The 27,340-nt window shown below is 44.1% G+C and overlaps 1 protein-coding gene across 1 annotated transcript; it reads right to left on the bottom strand.

Annotated features, from left to right (window-relative positions):
- Window positions 1-21,449: 21,449 nt before the first annotated feature.
- LOC133917574 (disease resistance protein Pik-2-like) lies at window positions 21,450-26,498 on the bottom strand. Its single transcript, XM_062361455.1, has 2 exons — window positions 25,530-26,498; window positions 21,450-23,525 (listed from the first exon to the last, which is right to left on the bottom strand). The coding sequence occupies exons 1-2, from the start codon at window positions 26,426-26,428 to the stop codon at window positions 21,557-21,559; spliced, it is 2,868 nt and encodes a 955-aa protein (XP_062217439.1). The 5' UTR covers window positions 26,429-26,498; the 3' UTR covers window positions 21,450-21,556.
- Between the last annotated feature and the right edge of the window lie 842 nt (window positions 26,499-27,340).

Genomic DNA, 27,340 nt, shown 5'->3' with positions numbered 1-27,340 from the left:
CCTTCTGAAACTCTGAATTTGGATGCTACACAACGTGCTGAATTTATTCTAAAGATGCATGAAACAACTAAAGAAAATATTAAAAAATGAATGAGAAATATAGAGCCTATGGTAGCTAGGGTAGAAAACATTTAACTTTTGAACCTGGTGATCTTGTTTGGTTACACTTGCGTAAAGATCGATTTCCTGAGTTGAGAAAATATAAATTGATGCCTTGAGCTGATGGTCCTTTTAAAGTTCTTGAGAAGATTAATGATAATGCATATAAGCTTGAGTTGCTTGCAGATTTTGGGGTTAGTCCCACATTTAACATTTCAGATTTAAAACCATATGTTGGAGAGGAAGATGAGGTTGCGTCGAGGACGACTCCAATTCAAGAGGGGGGGATGATGAGGACATCACTTATTTAGATACACGCGCTATAAGTGATCCTCCAGTGATCGATCCATTACAAGGACCGATTACACGGGCTCGTGCACGTCGTTTAACTCATGAGGTGAATTCGTTACTCGCTGTCCATACTACTAATTATAAGGATGGGATGCTACTCAATTTTTGTGAATTTTTTATGCTTAGGAATATGGGAGAAGCACCTATGGAACAGCCAAGTCGGACGGGGCTCAAGCCAACTTCAAGTCGGAGTCGGAACTCGGTTCGGATTCAGCAAATAGCGCCGCACCAAAATGGCCATAACTTCTTCATATGGAGTCCAAATAAGGTGTTCTTTGATGCGTTGGAAAGCTAAGGACAATAGCTTTGTTTTGGTACTGGTCCTAGCTCCAGATTCATCGTGGATTATTTTGTGTCGTCAAAAAATGTGCTGTGTCACAATTTTGGGCCATATTGGGCCTTGTAAATGTGTTCGGGTCTAAGCCCAATTGTGGACGCCCCTTGGTCGCCCAAAACCCTAGCACGCCCCTCTTCATATATCTAGCAATCATCGTCATAGACTTTTTGGGTTTTTCTTAGATTAATCTGTCATTGAACAGTTTCGCCGTCGTTCGGTTTGTGAAACTCCAACTCGTGAGCTTAATCGTATTTGCAATTTCAGATTGTGTTCTTCCATGTTCTTGCTTGTGTTCTCGATTCGCTTGTAGGAATTAGCCTTTTTGCAAGGTCAATCGTGCTGCGTGCGGTTGATAACCAACGGAGCAGTGGTGTAGCAATTGCAAGGGTTGCGTTCTGTCTTGATCGGAAGCCTTGGATTGTCAATGTCGAGTCTCCACCAATCGACTTACCATTACCTAATGGAAGATCGGGCCTAATTCTCTCATCACATGTGTTCCGATCTTGGGCACAAAACACGTGACGGGACTACCGGGATGATATTCTGGTTCATCATCAAGTTTGTGATTATAAATAATGATCCTCCTAATGATTAATTAGAATATTATTTGGATGGTTCCCCACAAGAAGTGGCGCGGTTTGGCTCTGGATAACTCACCAGATAGTCCGGTGATGAAGGTGAAGAATACACCAGAGCATCCGGTGTTCGTAGATGGATTTGAGTGGAAGTCCAACGGCTAGTTCTGAGGATGTACTCACCAGATGTTTCCTTGATGGTAATACAGTTAACACCGGAGCATCTGGTGCTTACAGTAAAGTTGAGCTGTTAGGACAATGGCTAATTGGCAGGTTTGTGGCTATAAATACCCACCCACTCGGCTATTTGAAGGTGCTGGAGTCCAGAGAAACACATAGACACTTGAGAAGACATCCAAGCCACCAAAGTGCTGAAAGTGATCATCCAATGCAATTATCACATAGATTAGGGAATGATTAGTGCTATTAGGCCTAGAGAGAGTGTTGCTTGGTGATTGCTGCCTTGAGAGTGGATCAAGGAGTGATCCAAGGTTGTACAGAGAGGTACGCTAGCGCCTTGGAGTCTTGGTGACTTTGTGGCTCAAGCTTGTTGACTCTCCGACTTGGTCTGGAGCGGTAGCAAGACACTTGTACGGGGACACGGAGACCCTTGCCTTAGTGGCTCAAGCTCCGAAGTGATCATGGCGGCAAGCAACCAGAAGAGAGGCTAGTGATGAGGCCTTACCTTGGTGGCTTGGTGACTCATCTGGTTTGAGGCCTTGCCTTGGTGGCTTGGTAGCTCAAGAGCCATGACCGAGTGCCATTTGGGAGCATATCCTTGATGGAGCTCCAACATGGACTAGGGGTGGCATTTATTCCATCAATACTATGGGATAAAAATCCTGTGTGCTGAGTTTGCTCTCTCTACCTTATTTATGTTTTCACATTTATATACTTGCAATTTACCTTGATAGAGTAGGTTGCAAACCTTTTGAGTGGTAGAGTAGACACACTAGATAAACCTAGAGCACATTGTTGGGGGGGAAATAAACCATCCTGAGGATAATGGTTAAAGATCACCATCCAGGTCTCTCCGTAGCCTTGATCTCTGAACCCTATGTTAAAAGCTTGATCTTTGATGTCATCAGATCCTTTCACGATACCCCTTCATATCTACAAATCCTTCCCTTGGCTCCGCCGGCTCGACCACTCGAAGCCTCCCAAAACACAACCTCCCGAAGCCTCGGTCCTCCGAAGCTTCAACCTCCCGAAGCCCCGGCCCTCCGGGGTCCCACTTCCCAAAGCCTTCACCTCCCGGTTCTATGCCTCCCGACGCCCACGCCTCGGGCTAATCAGGCCACCTTCCCGAAGGCAGCGAGGTGAGTCAGCCGGCCTTAGGAAAGATCTGCCGGAAGGGGAGCATCGGTCGTGCTTTGCATGCAAGGAAGTGACCGGCATTAAAGGCCTAGGCTAATGGACGCCACTCTAACACCCTGGCGTGATAAAGGCTATCCTGACACCCCTGATAGTGCGACGTCGAGCCGCAGTCAGCGACCGGCTCACCCCCTTCAGGGGGTAGGCACCACGATAATTACCACGGTGGATATTTATCTCCCCGATAGGATAGAAGGTAGTTATCCGGGATAAGGTTCGGTAATTTGGTCAGATCCCGGATATTTGTACATTATGATAACTTGTATGCCAAGATATGCATGGCCCTATAAATAGGAGGCCATGGTCCTCTGGAACAAAAAAACGGACACGGACACAGCAAAAAAAGATACAAAGGTGAAAGCACACCAAGTCACGCTGTGATACTCCTTCTATAGTGATATATTTTTTTATCACCAATATTTTCGTGGTGTTCCTTCCTCTCAAACTTCGTCTCCAAGTTTGAGTCTCCTCCTTAGAAGAAACTCTTATCGTACTTGCTAGGGCAAGACGAACTCTTGCCCCAACAGTGCGCCGTCCGTGGGGAATCGAACACAGAAGTGCTAAGAGAGGTAGGAATCCACCAGGAAAACCACCAAAGGGTTAGCTAAAACTGCCATACCCACCGTTGCAAGCATGCAACCATATGCATGGCTGCCTCAGCCAGATGCACCGTATGCATGCTCCAGCCCCGCTGCCGCATGGGATGGCGTTCCTCCGACCTTGGCCAACTCAGAACCCTGGGTCGGTACAGGAGCTCCAGACTGCACGGTGGCCTTCCAGCCTCTGCACGATGAAGACCCCACTGCCTCAAGAGAGGATGCGGCCAAAGCCACGATCATGCATGCTGCCTTTCAATGGTTCTGGGCGATCCAACCCAGGAGTGCTCCCACGTGGACTTGGTCCCCAGGTATCCCCTTCGACCACACTTGGGATGCCCCGAGCGAGCCAACATCTTCGGAAAGTCTGTCCACCCAGCGCCCTCCTTGGGCCCCTCAGGCGAAAGAGGGTTCCAAGGAGACGAAGGGCTCCGGGGTGCGCGGACCCCACCAGCGCCTCCGACGCTGCCCTCGCAAAGCCCACCATGCATAGGGAACCCCTAACCCACCTTGTCCGGAGACGCATGGTCAGAACCACTTCGGCCCCAAAGGCCAGTGCACCGGGCAGCCTCAATGGTCTCCCAAGGGGGAGGCAGACCCGGCCGGGGGAAACCACAGGCTCCAGGACACACCACCTTCGGCAATGACCCCAATAACAACTCCAAGCTCTAGCGCCCCCGGAGGCACACGGGTGCATCCTGCAAGGACCAGGGCGCGACCACAGCTCAAACTAGGATTTCTACGCACTTATTTTCTTCTATCGGTTTAGGGCAAAGCTTCCCTATCAACCGAACACAGGACACGGCTAAGTAACTCTACTTAGCGATGTAAACACACCTAGGGCAAAGCTTCCTTGGGCTATGGATGATAACAGCAGCGGAAAATTAGGGCAAAGCTTCCCTACTCAATCGGTAAGCCCACGAAATTAGGGCAAGAAAGCAATCGGATCGCCAGATGAAAAAGGAGGGTTGCGGTGGTAGGGCGAGTGATACAAGATGGCTTGCGACCTATCTAGGGCTAGCGTGGCGAGAATTAACACAAGGCGATTCGCGAGGGCAAATCGAGTGATGTAGTAGCTTGACTTGTTGGTGGGGGGGTGGTGGGAGAGCGGCGCGACAAATAGCACGGGCATTGAACTAAGACCAAGAACACTATTCTAGATCAGCAACAAAACTCGACCACGAGTGATGTCCTCATCAACATGCCTTTCAACATTTAGCATCACAACATAGCTTAAGAAATAGCAAGTAATTAACATTTATATTACAAGTTCTTAAGCATGTAACCATTTCCAACAGTTTACATCAAAAGATAACAACATCTACGTAATGGAAACATAAACCTATACAACAAAAGAGGGTGGAACCACATTCCCTTAGGCTCCACCCCAAAAGCACGACCTTCGAAAGTAGGATGCACTACTCTTGCCCACCACCCTAAACGGTAGGCACGAAGTAGCCAAACACCAGCTCTTCCTCACCAGCAGCACCTAAAAATGTAGGCATGAGTACGAAGGTACTCGCAACACTTAAACCATATAGAGAACATATACATAGCTCGACTCCAAGGATTATGCATTGAGCCATTAGCAAGGAAAAGACACATGGTTAAGTTAAACATAAATGGTAAGCAATCTAGACATATATGTGTGAGCAACTAACTTAACCAACAACAACATAACTCTACCCTGCCATAACCAACTGAACATAAGTAACTGGAACCATAAGAACAAACATGTAACAAAGACCAACTCAACCATCTCCCACATATCCAACCATCAACCACAAGCGAAAACTCTACGACCGATGCAGATGGACAGAAGCATGCTCATAACCGAGAGCGCGGCATTTCAAAATGTTTTTACACCCTGCAGGGGGATACTCGTGGACCCACACGACTTGAGGATCATATAGCTTGCATGACCACACAGATCCATACAAGGGGGTACTCATGTCAACCTTTCCCAATAAGCCCCGATAATTTGAAACATGCATCGCTCGGCGCTGTGGTACTAGAGAACTACTCCCGAATAAAATTACTACCACTACAAACCCGCTCGCTCACACCGTCCATATTCAGGCCCCAAATGACAACAACTACAAAGGTATTCGGCTCGCCTTACCATTAGATCTGCATGTGGTGAGTACGGTAAGTGCTAAAGCCGACTACACCGACGATCGGTGCTTAAACGACGCAAGTGGTCTACGGTGTCTGTTTTCCTCTCCTAACCAACCTAGGGGAACTCCACATCCGGGCAGGGTAAACACCTCCTAGCACAACCCACGTCTTGTCTCATACTCACCACTCGTACAACCATCATCAACAACCCATCAAGGTTAAAAATTATTGTGAACAACAATTAAGCCTATAGCTCGCGAACGGTGGAACATTTCACCGCTTGACTTCTACCGGTGGCCTATGCATTGCTAAGCATTTAAGTCGAAATTGAACTTAGATGACAACATGCTCTCAAGGCTACAAGGATGCGGGTAAACAATATCTCAAGGTAGGGCTAATGCAACCAACATAGGATCTACCCATTTATACCCGACACCGACTCGCTAATCATGCAATATACATAAGCATAATTTATCAACTTTAAACTTCATTCAATTCAAACAAGGGTGCAATATGCTTAGTTGCTAGCCTTGCTGCTCAGGTGGCTGCCTATAATTACCCACACAACACTCACAGAAATCTGGAAGATTGGAGTCGTCTTCGACCACGGTCATCTCCCACTCCGGCTCCTTGTTCACTAAACAAGAACGTGTGCAATGATGAGCATGAATGAATGCAACAAGGTATGCCACAATGCATAACAACATGCTAGAAGTATAAGACATGTGAGTCAATGCAACACTAAACGATTTAAACGAAATCTGAAAAATAACAGCCATCCGGAGTATCCGGGTTGGTTCGGAGTATCCGGGTCCGGACCCTCTGGGTGAACCTCCGGAAGAGGAGCTCGGTTACTGCCTTTTGCTTGTCTGACCTAGAGTATCCGAGTGAATCCAGAATATCTGGGTTCCGGAGCCTCCGCGCCATCCTCTGGTGAAGGTACTCGGTTAGCCACTATTCTAACTTAACCCGGAACCTCCAGGCTAGTCCATACTATCCGGGTTGTGCCGGACACTCCGGGTGAGGCTCCAGGAGAGTCTCTCGGTTAATCGTTAATGCAACTACCCGGAGTCTCCTGGCTTACCCGGATAATCCGGGTGAGACAGACTTGGGTTCTTTCACAACTTTTCCCTTGGTCGATTCAACTCACTTTACAAATATGTGCTACACAAACGTGTATCTGCCCTATCCAAAGGATTCTAAACCTATCTTGCACCCTAAACCCTAACCAATTTTGAACACAATTCGACGGACGATTTCTGCTGAACCTGGAGTATCCGGGTGAGGCCGGAATATCCGGGTCAGCCCAGAAAAGCTGCTCTCGAGTGGATTTTTGGTCGATTCAAGTTGCGATCTTCTCTAAGCCTAAAGGTAACATGTTAGGTATAGTCCAAGGGTAGCAAAACTCACTCATGAATTAGCAACACGATTCTATAGCTCAAATTTGTCCAAAACTCCATTTTTGCTCTAGAAAGCTCAAGAACTTCAATAACTACTCAATTCTTCCAAGAAAACAAATATGAATTGGATAGATGAGCAGCTCATGAGCTAGAGAATTCAATGGTACCACATGCATACCTTGACCTTGCTCCTAGAGAGAGAAATCCAAGGGAGAGTGAGAGAGCTTAAGAGGGGAGTGAGAAGGGGCAGCAGCTGCAGCTGCTGTGTGCTGCATGGTGGGGGTGTGGGGAGTGAGAGAGGAGAGAGAGAGGGAAGGTGGGGCTACCACACGGTTGGGGTGGTTGGCCCACTTGTGGGGCCCACATGTTAGAGAAAGGAGATATTTTCAATGCGATTTCTACTTTTTTCTCTCCCGATTTTCTTTCTCTTATCCAAATGATTTTAAACGAATTGCTTTATAGTTACAAAACAAAACTACGCAAAATTAAACATAATGCTTGAGAAGCATATTTATGCTTAATTATGCAATTACGGATTTTGGAACGTGACAAACCTCCCCCCCCCCCCCCTTAAGAAGAATCTCATCCTGAGATCCGGTACGAGTCGGGGAGAGGACGATGAGTCTAGGAACCACGCTGTTAGAGATATCACGCGGCGAGATACAGAACCTACTGCAATACTTTCATTCAACGTAGTGATGAGCATAGACATGCAAGAGGTTCCAATTGTGCAAAATTTACACAAAGCATACAAGCTCTCAAAAAGCTCGGGATACTCGGAGCGGATTTTATCCTCACGCTCCCAAGTTGCCTCATCTCCGAATGGTTGCTCCATTGGACTTTGACGAACTTTATGGAATGACGCCGAGTTTTGCGTTCTGCTACGTCCAATATCCGGGTCCGTTGCTCATGATATGTAAGATCCGGCTGCAACTCTTGGTTTGCAACTCCGAATACCTCGGTCGGGACTTGGAGGCACTTCTTCAGTTGCGACACGTGGAACACATTATGAACGGTGGAGAGAGACAGCGGCAAGTCCAATTGATAGGCTACATCTCCACTCCGACCAACAATTTGAAAAGGTCCCACATAGCGAGGCGCTAGCTTGCCTCGAACTCGGAAACATCAGACGCCTTTGAGAGGCAAAACCTTGAGATACACATAATCTCCAATTGCGAACTCGAGGTCTCGGCGGCGGCGATCCGCATAGCTCTTTTGCCGTGATTGTGCCGTGAGAAGACACTTTCGAATAGCTAGAACATGCTCTTCATCCTCTTTGACCAAATCCGGGCCTAGAAAAGCCCTTTCGCCGGATTCGGACCAATTCAACGGTGTTCGGCATCGTCGGCCACATAGAGCTTCAAATTGCGACATGCCAATGCTCATTTGGAAGCTATTTTTATATGAGAACTCGGCAAATGGCAAGCAAATGTCCCACCTCTTCCCATAAGTGAGAACACAAGCCCAGAGCATTTCCTCCAGAATCTAATTCACCCTCTCATTTTGACTATCGATTTGAGGATGATATGCGGTGCTATGGAAGAGCTCGGTCTCCATAGCTTCATGAAGGCTCCTCCAGAAATGAGAAGTGAACTGAGTGCCTCGATCAAAAATGATCTTCTTCATAATCCAGTAATGAAATCAATGCCGATCTCCTCCAAACTTCCAGGAGGGAATTGGTAAAGGTTGAAGCGTACCGGCTAGTTTGAGATGCTCGTCCTTCACTCTTCAGCAAACATCACACTCAACAACATATCGAGCGATTTTTTGCTTCATGCGAGTCCACCAAAAATGTGGCTTGAGGTCTTGATACATTTTCATGCTCCCTAGATAAATGGATAGCAGCAAGTCATGAGCCTCATCTAGTATCTTCTTCCTTAGTGCCTCAACCTTCGGAACCACTAAACGGTTCCCGAACCACAGAATACCCTGGTCATCTTCAGGAAAGCACACGGCTTTGCTGATCTTCATTTTCTCCTGAATTCTGGCTATGCCCTTATCACCCTTCTAAGCTGCCTTGATATCATCTAGGAGAGTTGATCTGATCTCTAGATTGGCGAGAAAACCATCCGAAACCATTTCAAGTCCAAGTCGGCGGAAGTCATCACAAAGTGTGGCATTCCCGGGCTCGACTCTAAGACAATGACAATGAGGCCTTCGGCTCAAAGCATCGGCGACCACATTCGCCTTACAATGGTGATAATGAACTTCCAGCTCATAGTCTTTGATCAACTCGAGCCACCTTTGCTGCCTCATATTCAAATCCACCTGAGTGAAGATATATTTCAGACTTTTGTGATCTGTGTAGATACGGCACAAGTTTCCCATCAGGTAATGGCGCCAGATCTTCAGAGCGTGCACCACTGCGGCAAGCTCTAAGTCATGTGTTGGGTAGTTCTCCTCGTGGCGCTTCAACTGGTCGCTTGCATAAGGACACATCCAAGGCCCATGCGACAAGCATCGCAATAGACGTTGAAGCTCTTGCCCACATCAGGCTAAGAAAGAACGGGAGCAGTCGTGAGCAGCTTTTTCAAGGTTTGGAAAGCTAACTCACATTCACTTGACCACTTGAATACACTTCCCTGCTTCAATAGCTCAGTCATTGGCTTGGTAATTTTGGAGAAGTTTTTGATGAACCGACGGTAATAACCCGCAAGTCCAAGAAAACTCCGGATGTCAGTGACATTCTTGGGCTGAACCCAATTGAGCACATCCTGCACCTTGCTTAGGTCAACTGAAACACCGTTCTCTGACAATACATGACCTAGGAAAGCAACCTCCTTGAGCCAAAACTCGCATTTGCTGAACTTGGCATAGAGTTGGTGATCTCGGAGTCGGCCAAGAACAACACGGAGGTGCTCAGAATGTTCTTTTTCAGTCTTGGAGTATATAAGAATGTCGTCAATGAAAACCACGACAAACTTATCATGTTCCTCCATGAATATCGTGTTCATCAAGTACATGAAGAACGTTGGGGCATTCGTCAAGCCAAAGGACATGACAGTAAACTCATAAAGACCATAATGAGTCGAGAAAGCCGTCTTTGGAATATCCTCTGGTCAGACCTTGATTTGATGATAGACCAATCTCAAGTCAATCTTCGAGAAAACCCGGGCACCGGTTAACTGATCAAACAGAATGTCGATCCTCAGGAGCGGATACTTGTTCTTGACAGTGACCTCATTCAACGGACGGTAATCAACACACATCCAAAGAGATCCGTCTTTCTTCTTCACAAAGAGTGCCGAGCATCCCCAAGGTAAGGAGCTCGGACCAATAAACCCCTTCTCTAACAACTCCTTCAACTGCTTCTTCAGTTATTGTGAACAACATGGACCTTGAGACCTTGAGGAAACCAGACACCGTAGACCGCTTGCGTTGTTCAAGCACCGATCGTGGGAACTCCACATCCGGGCAGGGTAAACACCTCCTAGCACTGCCCACATCTCGTCTCATACTCACCACTCATACAACCATCATCAACAACCCATCAAGGTTAAAAATTATTGTGAACAACAATTAAGCCTATAGCTCGCGAACGGTGGAACATTCCACCGCTCGACTTCTATCGGTGACCTATGCATTGCTAAGCATTTAAGTCAAAATTGTAATTAGATGACAACATGTTCTCAAGGCTACAAGGATGCGGGTAAACAATATCTCAAGGTAGGGCTAATGCAACCAACATAGGATCTACCCATTTATACCCAACACCGACTCGCTAATCATGCAATATACATAAGCATAATTTATCAACTTTGAACTTCATTCAATTGAAACAAGGGTGCAATTACCCACGCAACACTCGCAGAAATCCGGAAGATTGGAGCCGTCTTCGACCACGGTTGTCTCCCGCTCCGGCTCCTTGTTCGCTAAACAAGAATGCGTGCAATAATGAACATGAATGAATGCAAAAAAGTATGCCACAATGCTTAACAACATGCTAGAAGTATAAGACATGCGAATCAATGCAACACTAAACGATCTAAATGAAATCTGAAAAATAACAGCCATCCGGAGTATCTGGGTTGGTTCGGGGTATCCGGGTCCGGACCCTCCGGGTGAACCTCCGGAAGAGGCGCTTGATTACTGCCTTTTGTTTGTCTGACCTAGAGTATCCATGTGAATCTGGAATATCTGGGTTCCGGAGCCTCCGGACCATCCTCCGGTGAAGGTGCTCGGTTAGCCACTATTCTAATTTAACTCGGAACTTTCGGGTTGGCCCGGACTATCCGGGCTGTGCCAGACACTCCGGGTGAGGCTCCAGGAGAGGCTCTCGGTTAATCGTTAACGCAACTACCCGGAGTCTCCAGGCTTCACCGGATTATCCGGGTGAGACAGACTTGGGTTCTTCCACAACTTTTTTCTCAGTCGGTTCGAGTCACTTTACGAATCTGTGGTACACAAATGTGTATCTTCCCTATCCAAATGATTCTAAACCCATCTTGCACCATATACCCTAGCCAATTTTGAACACAATTTTGACGGACGATTTCTACTGAACCCGGAGTATCCAAGTGAGATCGGAATATCTGGATCAGCCTAGAAAAGTTGCTCTCGAGTGGATTTTTGGTCGATTCGAGTTGCGATCTTCTCCAAGCCTAAATGGAATATGTTAGGGATAGTCCACAAATTAAATACACAATGGGAAATTACTTCTAATTATTATATACACAAATTAAATTAGTATATTCTAGGCTCTAAGATTTCTTTTATATCCTAAGAATGATTACCTAAATTATCTACACTTAAAACTATTCTTAAACTAGCTAAAGGGCTAACACAAAAGAGATGAGATGTGAGGGATTTTTACTTTTTTATTTTTCTATTCGATTTTATCCCCTCTGTTTCTTCTTCTTGTTCTGGAAATTTTAGGGTGTGACAATGTCTTTGAAACAGATAAATTATCTGCCTTGTCCCGTTAAGCTCATTGTATGGTACATACTATTCAAGTGATATGAACTGTTGAGGGCTAAATAAATATGATTGTATCAAAAGAAAAAATATGAACAAGTACAAGAATCTGACAATAGCTATGATTTCCCTCCTTCCTCAGACCGCATATGCTCAATAAGCACAACGGAGGAACTCAAAGAATGCAGGATATTATCCAACAAATTTTTCGAGTAACACTTATTTTCTATTTGAAGTTGACTTTAATGAATTTGGAATAGTGTAAGGAAAATTCTAAAGTGAGCTGCACCTTTGTAGTAGTGAGAAGCTTGAGATGGAATATATAGATGAAAAGGCTGAAGAGGTATACTCGATTACTCATACACATTTTTTTCATAACTAATGTGCATGTACTCACTATGCATATTTTTGCAAAAAATAAGTTAGAAAATGAGGTGTTTGCAACAAAGGAATAGTTTCTTTTGTAACTATCGTAGTTTTGGATATTGTAAACAAGCTTGCGTTTTGGCAGGAAAAGTATAACTTTGATCATGTGACAAAGGAACAAAAATGTTACAATAATGATAATTATGAAAAGAAAATCTCATTGACGGAAAATAAAAAGCTTCTCCGAAAGCCAAAGAGAGAAAAAATCAAGCAGAATATCTAAAAAGAAACTAAGAATTGTTACTCGCAAGAAAAGCCAAAAAAGTTGTGGCAGAAACTAAAAATTCCGATAATGTTGTATTCTTTAATATTTCTAACATATTAGCTAGCTTATTACAATATAACCATGTTGGGGAAACGCCGCAGTCTTTAGATATTTATACGGTGTACAACATTATTACTATAGCAATCATAATATCCCAGTTACTACCTTACATGTAAAGGAGTGAAAGACCCAAACTACCCTCATATGCACATGATTCACTATGTAAGAAACCATCAAAGGAGACACGTCATTAGTCACGGCTCCTCAGTACATGTCACTAATATACTATTAGTGACAGATCCAGTGCTGACCTGTTACTAATGTGTAGCCCGAGCTAGGACCCGACCAAGACCCGTCACTAATGAGGGTTCATTAGTGATGGTGAGGAAACGATCTGTCACTAAAGATAGTAGTGACGAGTATCATAAAAGACCGTCACTAATAATATAGTCATTAGTGATGGATAGATGGGGCACACATCACTAGATGTAGCTTACTCATTAGTGACGAGTTGTTATGAGACCCATCACTAATATTAAAGTAATTAGTGACGGATCGTAGTTCTTACCCATCACTAATTACTAACTCATTAGTGACAGGTGTCCTTATCACCCGTCACTAATTTTTGCGCCAACCATCTGCTGCTCGACCACTCTTATCTGCTCATTTCTCTCTCTTGACCACTCCCATCTCCGGTCACCTCCTCCTCCTGACGCCACCGCCGTTAGCACCGCGCCACCCGACGCTACCGCCATCCTCCCACCTCCACCACTGCCCGACGTCGCCGCCCCCTTCTACACGCTAGGGTTAGGGCAATGGATCAAGGTAACAGTGGGGGCCGTGGCCGTGGAGGCCTTGGATGGATCCCGATGACTCCTCCATCGGCTCGCGCACCAAGCGTCCACTACCCTCCAGGCATTCGCCCACCGGCGGCGTCCTCGGTGAGGACCCCACGGCCGCTTGGGTCAAACCCGAGCATAGTACGTAACTTCTTTCCTTTTTATCCCTCATTGTTAGGCTCATAGTAACACTCATTAGGATACAATAATTTAATTGAGTTTATAGTACATTAGGCTTAATTCATATCATCCTATCATGTAGGTGTTTAAACTGATCATATGGCTCAAAGAGGTAATCCATGTGATAGGTGGTACTGTACCTTTGGTGCAATCCACATAAGATGGAAGGAATTTTGTGGAGATATCTATCTCTTTTGACATACGTTCAAGGGGAGAAAGTAGTGGGGATATCACTATTAGGGCCTGTGGCAATGCATCACCGATTGCGTTGCATACCAAAAAACCGCAGTGGAAGAGTGGCTAAAAGCGCTTGAGGAGCATGGGTTCTTTTTGCCTGACTACAACTATTTTCGAATAAAAGCGCTTGAGGAGGGCAAAGAGGATTTGGCTTCGATCAATGAGAGGCTTGATCAGTTCAATAAATATGATATGGTATAGTAATATGTAATCTGGTTGCTTTGATATACATGATTGTTAGCATGTATTATTTTCATAATTTTATTTTCTTTACTTGTAGGATATTTTTTGTGACACCTTTGCATCAATTAGCTTCATTCTATCTTAGATCAAGCCATGGAGCATCTTGGGTTAAGCCTTTATGGCCCCGAAGTGGACTTCACTGCTGAAGGTAACTTTCGGGCTGATATAAGGTTTTATTTAAGAGGAAATGAACCAGCTAATAAGACATTGTTTATTGTCTATGGTAAAGCATCGGGTCGTCCATGCCAAGGGAAAGAGAGTGCACTAATTCATGTGCTAATATATATCGATGAAGTACTATGATACAATATTGTAGATTTCAACTATATTAAATATCTTAGGTTACATACTCCGGCAAATACTCAAGTGTAATGATGTATCGATATTTGAATAAGTATGTAATGTATGCATAACTATATTGTATGAGTGACTTGAGCTAAATTGAAGTTTCTGGATGTATATCTATGTTCTTGAATGTATAGATGGCTGCCAAATCCTAACATTGCTTCAGGATATCGTCCATCGAAGTTCTGTTCTGTTCTATTGAATGGGATCTGTTAAAGTACTCTTTGTTTGCATACATGCCTCTGTTCTGAAAGTCGATCTCTTCTTGTAGAAGTCATTTCACCCATCACTAATGTGTCATGAAAGTCATTAGTGACGGGTTGTAAGGAAACCCATCACTAATGTGAAGTCATTAGTGACGGTGTACTTATGACCTGTCACTAATATTAAATTATTAGTGATGGTTATCCTTCTAAACCGTCACTAATTATTGATGTCTACTGTTATTTTTTGCGTCGAGCAGCACGATCAGACAGTGTCTGTCCGCCAGCGGCTCAGCAAAGGGGTGATTTTTTTGGCGATTCTGTTGAGGCCAAATCAAATCTCAGTGATTTAAAGTTGGGATTGTCCCTAGCCTTTGAAGGTTTGCCTCCCCCCTCCCCTCCTCTTGCTCATATATGCATGGTGGATTCTAGGGTTTAAGTACTTGGAATCATCAATTTTGCTCTTTCTCCCTGATCTTGATATATGTGGATTGTCCCCCTTAGTGTACATGTGTAACCTACGTCTCATGTGGAGTGCTTGATTATAAATATGACTTGGAAACTTATCATATTTATAAGAATATGCTCCCGAATTGTCCACGTACTTTGGACAGTTCGAGGATATGTGGTCCGAGTAGTAGGTTTTTGTGCTCTTGTATGGTTCTAGAGAGAATTTTGGTGGTGTCTCCCTGTTTGTTCTCTGGATACACACCCTCTCGGCTCGTTATCGAGACGTGTATTTGGAGAACAGCGGGGAGGTGCTGCCAAAATTTTCTCTAGAACCGTACAAGAGCATGGAAATCTACTCGGGCCACATATCCTCGAATGGGATTAGGACCTATCTTTGCCTATTAGAAATTAGCTAGGATTTAGCAATTTGGATTTAGCAGCCTTTTGCGGTCCTCATGGGTTTTTTTTGTGTAATCCAGACCTTCTTTGTTGAGGAAGATGATAATGGCATGCCTACGGAGAAGAAAGCTCTGCAGATGTTGCGGAAGCTTGCATGCCTTAATGCTCGGGAGAGGGTGCCATTGACCCTTCTAAAGTTCAACGACCTCACTATGGATCAAAAGAACACCTTGTTCAATGATGGTGTCAATACGTTTATGGAGTTCTCAGAGAACATGAAGGTGAAGGCTTGCAGGGCTGCTATGAAAATGATTGCCAAACTTTGGAGAAGCCACAAGAGCAAACTTGTGAACGAGTATATGGCAAAAGGGTTGGAGCCCTTTAGCAAGTACCCATATGTTAAAATAGAGGATTGGAAAGCTTTTGTGAGGTTAAAGAGCTCAGAGGTGTTCCAAACGGAGAGTTTAGCAAAGAAGCAGCTTTGGGCAAAGAACAAGAAGAATTACAAACTGGGCACAGGCGGGTACATGAGGGAAAAAGGATAAATGGCAGGCGGAGGATGCAAAGTTAGCCAACGAAGGCCTTGCGAAGCATATTGTGTTCTTAACTTCTTATGCTGCTAGTTTATACATGATCTTCTGGACCATAATGTCTACTGATATTTATAAATTGTATTGGATCATTTCTTGTTCCTATGACATCTTGTTTTTTATTAGCTGAAGATTAAGAGTATGCCATGCTATCTTTATATAGTTTATTTCTCCTCGTGATTTCTTTTATAAAAAGCTTACAATTTTTGTTCCTTCTTTGTGACTGTTAGGATGAATTCTTTGTGACTGTTATTTTAGATTCTCTTATGCTGCTCTTTTACCAGTTACTTTCAGTTATGCAAGATCATGTTATTAGAATGCTTTTGCTTCAATACACATGTTGTGACCCATTTTTGCTTTGGTGATGACATTTAGGAAATTAAAATTAAATTTGTAAGAAAATCCCAAAAATGAATTTAGGTTGCGTAACCTATTACGTTGTCTCCCGTTCGGGAGTGTTTGATTATAAATATGACTTGCCAACTCGTCATATTTATAAGAAGATGCTCTCGAATTGTCCATGTACTTTGGACAGTTCGAGAATATGTGGCCCGACTAGTAGGTTTATGTGCTCTTGTATGGTTCTAGAGAGAATTTCGGTGGCGTCTCCTGTTGTTCTCCGGATACACACCCTCTCGGCTCATTATCGAGACGTGCATTTGGAGAACAGCAGGGAGGTGCTGCCAAAATTTTCTTTAGAACCGTACAAGAGCATAGAAATCTACTCGGGCCACATATCCTCTAATGGGATTAGGACCTATCTTTGCCTATTAGAAATTAGCTAGGATCCTTTGCTTTAGATAAGAAATACATCCTATTTTCATAAATTCATATAAAAGTGAATATAGTTACTAATCCTGGATCAATTGTATCTGCATATTCGTATCTATTAGATGTCTACCAACCAGTCTTCATCAGGATCCTCTGATGAAGCACAAGCTCCCAGTCAGACGTCTGCGCAACTAGGTCCCAGTGGAGCAACAGTACGAAGGCCAAGGGCGCAAGCAAAGTGACTGACGGACAAGATTACCGTCACGAAAATCGATGATGATGGCATGCCTACGGAGAAGAAAGCTCTGCAGATGTTGCGGAAGCTTGCATGCCTTAATGCTCGGGAGAGGGTGCCATTGACCCTTCTGAAGTTCGACGACCTCACTATGGATCAAAAGAACGCCTTGTTCAATGATGGTGTCAATACGTTTCTGGAGTTCTCAGAGAACATGAAGGTGAAGGCTTGCAGGGCTGCTATGAAAATGATTGCCAAACTTTGGAGAAGCCACAAGAGCAAACTTGTGAACGAGTATATGGCAAAAGGGTTGGAGCCCTTTAGCAAGTACCCATATATTCAAATAGAGGATTGGAAAGCTTTTGTGAGGTTGAAGAGCTCAGAGGTGTTCCAAACGGAGAGTTCAGCAAAGAAGCAGCTTTGGGCAAAGAACAAGAAGAATTACAAACTGGGCACAGGCGGGTACATGAGGGAAAAAGGATAAATGGCAGGCGGAGCTTGCAAAGTTAGCCAACGAAGGCCGTGCAAATCCTTGGTTGCCATTCCCAGGATGATCGCAATCGTATTTGCGAGCGAGGGGTTCATTGTCTGATAGTGGAGAAATCACCTTCAAATCCAGCGAAACCGAGTCAGTCACTGAAAAGGTGAAAGAAGTAGCAGCCCACTCCTCCGAAGGTTCATTCAGTGCGCTGGGAAACCCTGAGCACTCAGGTCGCGTTCGAGGCGTGTCCAGTTCCCAGGGCTGGAAGTTAGGCTTCCCTGAACGCGTCGGGATGTATAAGAAGAAGAAGAGATCGATCCCAATTGATGTGCAAGCATTGACCCAGTCAATCACGGAGAGCGTTTATCAAGACGTCCTGCAAATTTTTACGGCACAGGGAGTCGTAATTCCTAGTGCACCAGCGGGTGATAGCCCCATTGCTGAACATAATAGTCAAGCCTCCAGGGAGGTTGAACAACCAGTCTCTCCATCCATGGGGCTTGATACTATAGACCTTCTCGATGGGCCCATGCCATGCCCGCTGATCATAAGACCTGGTGGCTACTATATTGAGGTTGCAAAGGGCCAGGTGCATCCAGAGGCTCAGGAGTTACATACAGTCCCGAACGTCCTGGCTATGTCATGGTCTTTATGGATTTTGTACATGCCAATGCCATGGACACAGATTTTCCCATCCCCCCCAATGATGAAATCCAAAAATTGGGTCAAGCCCGTCTTTAAAGAATCCAATGGAAGAGAGGGGACATCGTGGTGCACACAGAACCATCTAGGAGCGATCCTCCTGGACGTTTAAGTGCACCAAGTTCCCTACCCCGACCTCAACCTTGAGATGCGCTAGTTGTGTCACCTTTGCCCACTCCATCATCTCCAGTTAAGCAACATGAGGGCAGCCTATAGAAGAAGAAGAAGTCTAAGCTAAGGTCCAAGAAGCAGCTATCGAAGAAATCCAAGTCCTCTGGTAAGGACTCAATCGCCGAGAAGCACCAGATAGCGGCAGCTTGGAATCAGGACAACCCAAAATTCAAGCTTGGGAAGCCTTTGCTACCAGCAGATCCACTTTGAAGGGTGGGACAACCTTGTGTCCAGTTACATAATTACTAGCTGCAAGGTTGTAGAGAGAAAAAGATTTTCATTGACGTCTATTACCAAAATTGTCACTTCTTGCAAGGGGACGGCTACTTCATCGTGGACTTCAACGACTTATATGACCTCTTCAACCTCGATGACCTAGACGTGAGGTTATTGTGATGCTTTATATTGTAAGCCCTTTCAGACTAGACGTTCATTAATTGTTACCATTAATTCTCCCATCTAATTAATTTCTTATCTGTAGACACTTGATGCAAGAAACGAGGAAGAAGGAGCCCTTCGCATTCCTTAACCCCCAAATTTTGATAATTTTTGTGATGGAGCAACAAAGGGAATTCGTTGTGGCAAATGTAGCTAATGAAATGAGTCACTTTTCGAAGAGGGACTACCTGGTGGCCGCCCACAACACAGGTGGCCATTGGATCTTACTAGTCATTGCCCCAAGTGGAACTTGGTTTGGTACCTCAATTCGTCAAGATCAGTAGTAGAATCTAATGTAAAACTGGGAGTACGTGACTATACTTTGGTCAAACAAATCCTCAACGAGTAAGTTCTTCATGACTTAGGTTACATATTGAACTTTTCAAACTTACACCAAATGTTGACTATTGGATCCCTCTTCACATGTAGGGCTTTTGACAGGTATATGCGTTGTGATCCAAAGTACGATCCGAAGAAGCCCCGCACACTAACACATAAGACTGCCTTCACGATAACTGCCAGCATACATATTTGCAAATACTCTACTACTACCTTTTTTTTAACTGATGGTTTTTTCCTTCTCCATTGCCACCAACAACCACCGTGCAACGCCTGTGGCTTCTATGTTGCGCGTCACATGCTACTAACATTAGTAGCCAAGGATATGAAATCCCCAGATGTAAGATAATTGCATAGTCTTTTCATAACTGCTTTTATTCATTACTAATATCTGATGATAAAATGATTTTTCTTATGCTAATTGCATACTTTTTCAATAACTACTTTCATTCAGTAGGAATTTAGCTTACTGGATGGCAACATCGAAGAGTCTGCACTCACCAACAGTTGAGGACGGATTGCCGCGTTCATAATGATCGAAGTCATCTCTTCTAAAGGTGAGTTCTATTGTAGGGACACAATATCCTGACTTATGTAATTTGTAGTTATCTTGATGTGGACTTGTGTCGTTGTACGTTTTGATTATGTATATGTGCATATCTCGTGACTTGGTCCCTACAATGTGGGTATCTTGATAATGCATGGTGTGGCATGAATGTGATTATGGCATGAATGTTTTGATTGATTTCGATGTAGGTATCTGGATGTGTCTTGTTTGCAGGAGAAGACGGTTGCCAAATCCTGACATTGCTTCAGGATGCAACCATGAAACAAGTAAATCCCTTCGGGGAACGAGATCATTAGTGACGGGTGAAAATTTCACCTGTCACTACAAAGGCCACCAGTGACAGGTCATAAATTCACCTGTCACTCACGACCCGGTCCCAGTGACGGGTAGCTTTCCAATCCCTCACTGGGACTTGGTTATTAGTGACAGGTGGTAAATAGATCCGTCACTACTATCTGGATCATTAGTGACAGGTGGTAAATAGACCCGTCACTTATGACTCGATCAACAGTGACGGGTTGTAGTTACCACCTATCACTAATTACCGAGTCCCTGATACGGGTTGGAAAGCTACCCGTCACTGGAACTCGATCATTAGTGACGGATGGTAAATACACCCGTCACTAATGACGATCACAGTGACGGGCAACAGGCCTTCTCAGGCTATAGGAGACGCACTTTAACGAGGGTCTCAACTATGACCTGTCACTGGTGATAGTCATTACTAACGGGTTTCAACTCGTCACTAATGTTTCATTATTAGTGACGCAATAAGAGTGACTGGTACGGTAACCATCACTAATGACGGTTATCACCCGTCACTAATGACGGTTATCACCCGTCACTAATGACGGTTATCACCAGTCACTAATGTGTTGTTTTGTCGTAGTGATTGTAGCACAATCTCAGGGGCAGGCTGATAATTTCTCATGCCCCTTATCTCTATAAAATAAGCCCTCAAAGGGCGGGTAGAGGGGACCCCTCTTTGAACTTAGTCAGACAACTCTCTTCCTGCTTCTTCCTCCCCTCTTAGTGCTCAGTTCATCTCCAAAGTTGAGCCTTTCACTCCAGTGAGAAGGGCTCTCGCCGCGCTCTATTGGTGCCCTTTTTCACGCGCCAACAAACCATTTATTTGAATTTAGATGGAAGAGAGAGCAGATTTTAATTCGTAGGGAGGGCATTATAACAGTTTGTTTGATTATTCTAGCAGATATAGTGGAAATAAAGAACATAGATAACAATAGCAGATTGGCAAGAAGGTAAACTTTTCAAAAAACAGGAAAATCATGCATAGCATGAAGAAGAAACAATCAAGGGTGCTCGAACCCTTTGTTTCCTGCTTCGTGTCGCCGAGGTAACTTTCGAACCCTCGCATTCTATGCGGTTCGTTGCATATGCATGTGATTTGCTTCTAAGTAGTTTGTTTAATTGTGCGTGTGTTATGGAGAACTGCCCACATACGCTCCTGATGACACAAGTTAATTAGAGGAAAGCAATTGCAAACTGCGAAGCAATGGGTAATTATTCGTAGCGAAACAATTAAGGGTGGAATGGATTGGGTTAATCCCTTCCAACCTTGGGAGTTCATCCGTTGGTTTGTATGCTTCAACTAAATAAAATTTGTTTGGATTGGGAGGGTTCGTTATCTCATATTCAAATATCAAAATTAAAAAAAGAGTCAGAACATTTTGAAATGAAATAAGAAAACCACAATATTTTCTTGCATAAATGTTTGCAGGAGAGAACTCTTGCTGAGCAACACTCGTCACGCCACACAATTATACAGCAACTAGGACACTCATCACAGCTTTGTTTACATTTTATTGCACACAGGCCAGCCCAATGGGCTATTATTCAAACTCAATAATGAACTTGCAAGGATAAAGACACGACAACCGTTTCAACTTTGATCATTCGTAGTACTCATCAACTACCACTGTAGGTTTGTTCTGATGCATACCTACAGAACTTCTGATATCAGACACCTTCACCTTGGTAGCTTCAGAAGCTTGCTGGCTGACTGTTAGATTCACTTGCTGAAGATTTCCAGGGTTCTCTAAACCATAAGCACCTTCCAATATCCTGAATTGTAGCTCGAGTCTTTGAAGCTCTGGCATTGCCCCTTCTAGGAAGCTCAGTAGTGGCATCACGGGTGCGGAGAATCGGAGTAGTTTGAGACGGACAAATCCGCCAGGCGGCACGAAGATCTTGCCTCCCGAATCCATTGTATTCTTCTCTAGAATCTTCACGATGCTACGATCATGCCCTTTTGCAATGACTGAAAATGTGAGAGAAAACAACAAAGGGAGACGGGAAAGAAGTAGCAAACCCTCTGTCTGCAGTGAAGTCAACGATAAAGTTAAGTTCTCAAGAGTTTCCAGCTCCTTGATCCATTTAGGCACATGAAGCAATTTGCCAGAAAGATCAAGTGAGAGAATGTATTTTGGTGGAGTGGATAGGTCATCCATTGAATTAAGAAAACCCGTGAAACCATCATCAATTGCAAGAGACTTTAGGGAGAAGCCACTTAGGTACTCAATGGCAGAGAGTAAATCATACTTATGGCTATTGGCATCAAGGTCTCTAAGATTGTAGATGCTCAACTTCTTCAATTTGGTGAGGTTGTGCATGCTTCCAAGGTCTCGAGTTGAGCTCGTACTAATCTCAATCCCTGATAGTGTCTGTAATGCTGTCATGTTTGCAATTTCTTCGGTGAATCTTAAGGCACGACGTGTGGATTTATTGCCACCAAGAAGATGGACCATTTTTTGGAGCCGCCCAATGGATGAAGGCAAGTATGTCACATTTGTCTCCCTTATATCCAGTGTCTCCAAATATTGAAGCTTTCCTATTTCTGATGGGAGCTTCTTGATGTATACCTTGCGTAGGCTCAGATACTTCAAGTGGAACATCTTACATATTTTGTCCAGCTGATTGGTATTTAAGCTCTTGCAACCTTCCAGTTCCAACACCTGCAGGATTCCAGACTTGAATGAATAAGAAGGCAAATGGTGAAAATTCTCAAACACTGTTAGTGACCGGACATGGGACAAGTTCATGCTCTCCATTTTCTCTTTCGCGTCCTCAGGATTGCTGCTATGCAGGGAAAGCCGGCGGACTTTGTTGCTTGGTGTTGGTGTGAGCAAGTGTCCTCCAACCACAGTGATGAAATTCTCTTCGCTTGACTTGGACACAATGTATTCAAGGATCATATCATGAACCTGACAAGCTTTCACCTTCCCATTACTGCTATGCTCCACTGGCCGAACTATATTTCTGCTGATGAGATCATTAAAGGTGTCATCAGCAACCTCCTCAACAGTTTTCCCATCCTTCTCAATAATGAAACCTTCAGCTATCCATCTCTTGGTCAAACGCTTCCTGTGGATGCTGCAACCCTTTGGGAATATGCTCAAGTACAACAAACAATTCTTCTGATCGGCTGGCAAATCATTGTAGCAGAGATTAAGAATATGCGTCACTCCCTCGGGGGAGAGATTCTTTTCTAACTCTGAGTTTAGAGACTCCTCCACTGTTTTCCAATGACTACTTTCGTTCAGGTCTCTTCTGGCTAAGAGACCTGCTACTGTAAGTATTGCTAAAGGCAGACCTGCACACTTCTTTATAATTTCCTCCTTGATTTCTTTGAATTTTGTCGGCTCTGGATCATGAATTCTTTCAAAGAACAGGATTTTGGATTCCTCACCACGGAGTGGTTTAAGCATGTGGATACGGTCTTGTTTATAGCAGCAGGCATTTGCTACAGACTTGAACCTTGTAGTCACCACTATGCTACTACCTTTTTTATTTCTGGGCAAAGATTCCCAAATATCTCGCCATGACGATACGGACCATACATCATCTATTAAGAGAAGGTACCTGCGAGGATAGCATGTACAAATAAAATCAGTGGCGTACTAACAACATGATTAGCGAACTTGTCACCACAATGGCATAATTTTTTTTTATAAGGATGACGTGTGTGCAGACACACCACAACACACATATGCCACACTCACGAGGATCTCCAATCTTAAATTTACAAACAAAACGTTGAAATCACTGACGTGTGTAAATAGTGGATATTAGAATTTAAACACTGATGAATGGAGTCATACCACTATGCCCCCACCACCCCACTAATTTAATATATTCTCTTTTACTTGTACCTTTTGACATTGACATGTATAGTCTCTAACACACATCCTTACAATTACCTTTACTTGTGGTTTTCTTAAAAAAAGATACTCTTTTTATTACATTTTAGAAAATAACGGACATTGAAGAAAATACATCTGCAACTTTGGGGTTTGTCAAAAAAAAAAACCCTTCAGCTTGTTTTTTGTCGGTCTACTCCTAACAACTTTCAAATACCCCCATAGTACTGTTTGACTACACGTTATATATGGTGCTTATGTGACTTCTAATTAAAATAGCACAATGACTTCTAGAATGATTTTCATATTTTGTTGAACCATTAGATTGGGCTTGCCTCTATATTTTGAATGCTTAAATATGATTAATGTTCAAAAGTACGTGAACTAGCTAGGAATTTAAATAGTCCTAAGATGTCAAAAGCAACGTTAGAAATCACTACGCCACCCTAGAAACCCTAGTAAGTCACGCATACACTACATCGTGCAGTTAACGGTCATAGGGGTATTTGACATTATAGAATAGTTACGTGTGGGAGAATGGAGAAAAAGAAGTTTTAGGAGAGGTTTGACAAACCATCAAAATTATAGGTGGATTTTTGTAATTTTTTCTAAAAATATAGAATTATTATGATATAGAAGTAGTTTTCATGTCTACTAGTATTATCTCCATGCATGCGGCAAATCTAACAATTTTACGTATATTGGTGGTCAACATTTAAAAAGTTGAATCGACATATTTTAGGATGACATTTATTTTGGTCATAGTAAGAGACTCCAATTTCTTCCCCGTTTGAGTATTTGGTCGTTCAGTTAAAATTGTTTTAGCTTGGTCCATGTCTAACTCTCTTACCCCTAATATTAGTCGTCAAGCCATGCTCATTTAGAGATAAATATGCTATAAACTCAAAAATTTAAATAGTTTTGTTAAAAAAAAGGCTGACCACTCAAAGTAAAGGTCATATATCTCGAAAAGTGTGCATAGGATTCACTGGCAAAAGTAAAAGGTCAGAAGGTTAGAGCCTTTTTGCTTAAGATACTATTGAGTTGCATGCAGCGAGTAGTAAGCAAAGGCGCTCAGTATACTCATATGCATTTCAATGATCATAAACCATTCAAATACAATATAAATATCAATAATAAGGGCGCTGCTTGGATCCCTCGCCCATGATTCCTCACCTTGCTGGACTAATTTTAGGTTGTTTGGTAGGCACTCCAAAATCTTGCCTTGCCCGGCACACTTGCCAGCATAAGCAAAGATTTCCTTGCCTGGACTAATTATATTGCAATCATACTAATTATATGGTGCTAGTGCAAGAACTGTTATTTATTTCTTCATATTAGAGGTATCATCTGAAATCTTCTTCTACGTCATTCATTTACCGTTTACACTCTAATTTGTATGATTGCAATATGCGAATGCGGTGTGTAGTATATTTTTACTTTTGATTTACTTTTTCGTTCCAATTCACTCCACCTAAAAATTTTAGCTGGGTTCGCCACTGCTTGTTAGCTGCTTGTTGCTTGCTCGGTAACCTCGCTTGTGTGCTTGCCTGCCTGCCTGCGTGCTTGTACGCGGAAGACAAAGAAGGGGGAGAAAAATAGCAAGGATAGCAAACAGGGGAACCAAACGCTATCATGTTTCCTAGTCCAGCTAACTAGGTTAGACAATCCTCAGCCACCTAGCTTGTCCTAGCGAAAAAAACAAACATACTCCTCTTTTGCTCACCTCTTTTGCTCGAGTTGTGTTTTGAGCTTCAGCTTGAGCTGTTGCACGCTCCATCCTTCGGTCCCATTGACACGGCTCTCCGAGGGGCCACCGCCGCCGTCATTTTTGCGCTCGGGTTCCTTCTGCGGCGTGACCTGGTTGAGAATGCTTCTCAGCAGAGACGGGAGGTTCAGCTTCCGCGACACCTGCACGGACGCCCGGTATTCGAACTTCTCCCCGAACCTGCGGAGCAGCTCCTGCGCCATTGTTGTCTTGCCGAGCCCGCCAAATCCGACGATGGCGAGGATCCTCTCGTCGCACTCGGGCCGCGGCTCTGTGAGCCATTGCCCGTGGTCGACGATGTCCTTATCCTGCCCTACCAGCTTGGTCGTGCCGACGAGCTGCGGGGCGGCAGGTTGGTGGTCGGCGGTGTACGGGCGAGGCGTTCCGCTCGACTTGCCCTTGGAGTCGTGCTTGGGGTCCTGCACTCCGTACCTCGAGCGGCGCTCGCCGACATCCTGCGCGCGTTTCTTGAGGTCGATGATCTTGGCAGCGATGTCCCGGCGCGACCAGAGCGTGGCCATGGTGTACCACGCGCGTCGGAGGTTGATGAGGAGGCCCTCGCCGCGGGGCTGGTGGCCAAGGCGGTGCGCAAAGTCGTCCACGCAGTCCTCGATGTCATAGGCGACATCGCGGACCTGCTCGGTCCAGTCCTTGGTCTGCTCGTCGTGGGCAGCTCCGGCTGCGGCGGCGCGCGCGAGCTTGCGGAGGAAGGCGTGCATGCTGGCGAGCTCGTCATTCATGTACTGGATCTCGCTGCGGACACCGCTGATGAGCGTGTACTCCTGGGCGAGGAGGCTGCCGAGTTTGCCTAGCAGCGAGCTCATGGCGCTCTCGGAGGCGCCCACAGCGAGCTCCATGCTTGCTCGCCGACCTCGCAGACGTTGGCTGAGCTTGCCTTCGTCGCTAGCTACCTTCTTCTCTCTTCCTTGGCCGTCACCTCAGATACTCAGACTTCACCACACCACGACGACAGTGCCTATTGTTGTCAGAGAAGACAACAATTGTTTAAGATAGATGTTAATGGCGTTTTCAGCGGGTGATGCTGAAATTCATGTGGGTGGGAACCAGGGCTGTTCTCTTTAATAATGTATGAGCGGATCCAGTGATCCACTGGCACAAATCACGGAGTGAATGAATGGTTGCGATATCAGAAGCCAACACTCCCACTACTCGAAACAACTGGTCTCGCTGGGCAAGGTTATTGAACTTTTGAAGCTTTAACTATTAATAAATTTTAAATATTTTGTTAGAAATATAAAAATAATGTGTAAATTTGTCTTGTAAAATTCTTTCATAATATCATAAACTTATTTAATTTTATTAATATATTCTAATAGAAAATGATGTTCAAGACTACACATTAAAGATCGGGCTGTTATCTAAAACGTAAGCATTTGTGATTGGATAGAGTAACTTGTTTGTATAGCATTTCACCTCACATGGACACAGGCAGGGTTCTTCTTATTGTTTTTTTAAAGAATTATGGGACCCCACCAGTAAAGCTGATAAGGCGGTTTTTGAAAAAAATTCAACCAAAATAGTCCAAATTCAAGTTTAATTTAAGGTCCTAAATTCAAATAAATCCAATTTTTTTCACCGATTATTTTACCGGGGCCCTTGGCTATGATTGAAAATTGGTCGATTTTCGGTGATATTATGCATCGATAATACCTCTGTTCCTTAATTCTCTTTTCACATGGTATTATTCGATCATATGTAGTGCGCTTGCCTTTGGATGATGAAAATAAATAAAGTTAGAAGGATCCCTT

This window comes from Phragmites australis, chromosome 5 (assembly GCF_958298935.1).
Source record: "Phragmites australis chromosome 5, lpPhrAust1.1, whole genome shotgun sequence".
NCBI lineage: Eukaryota > Viridiplantae > Streptophyta > Magnoliopsida > Poales > Poaceae > Phragmites > Phragmites australis.
This window is presented reverse-complemented; position numbering and strand designations above follow the sequence as displayed.

Coding starts and splice junctions, on each gene's coding strand:
- LOC133917574 (XM_062361455.1), bottom strand. CDS start 26,428: ATGGAGCTCGCTGTGGGCGCCTCCGAGAGCGCCATGAGCTCGCTGCTA. Junction 23,526..25,529: donor ACACAACTCGAGCAAAAGAG/GTGAGCAAAAGA, acceptor CTATCCTCGCAG/GTACCTTCTCTTAATAGATG.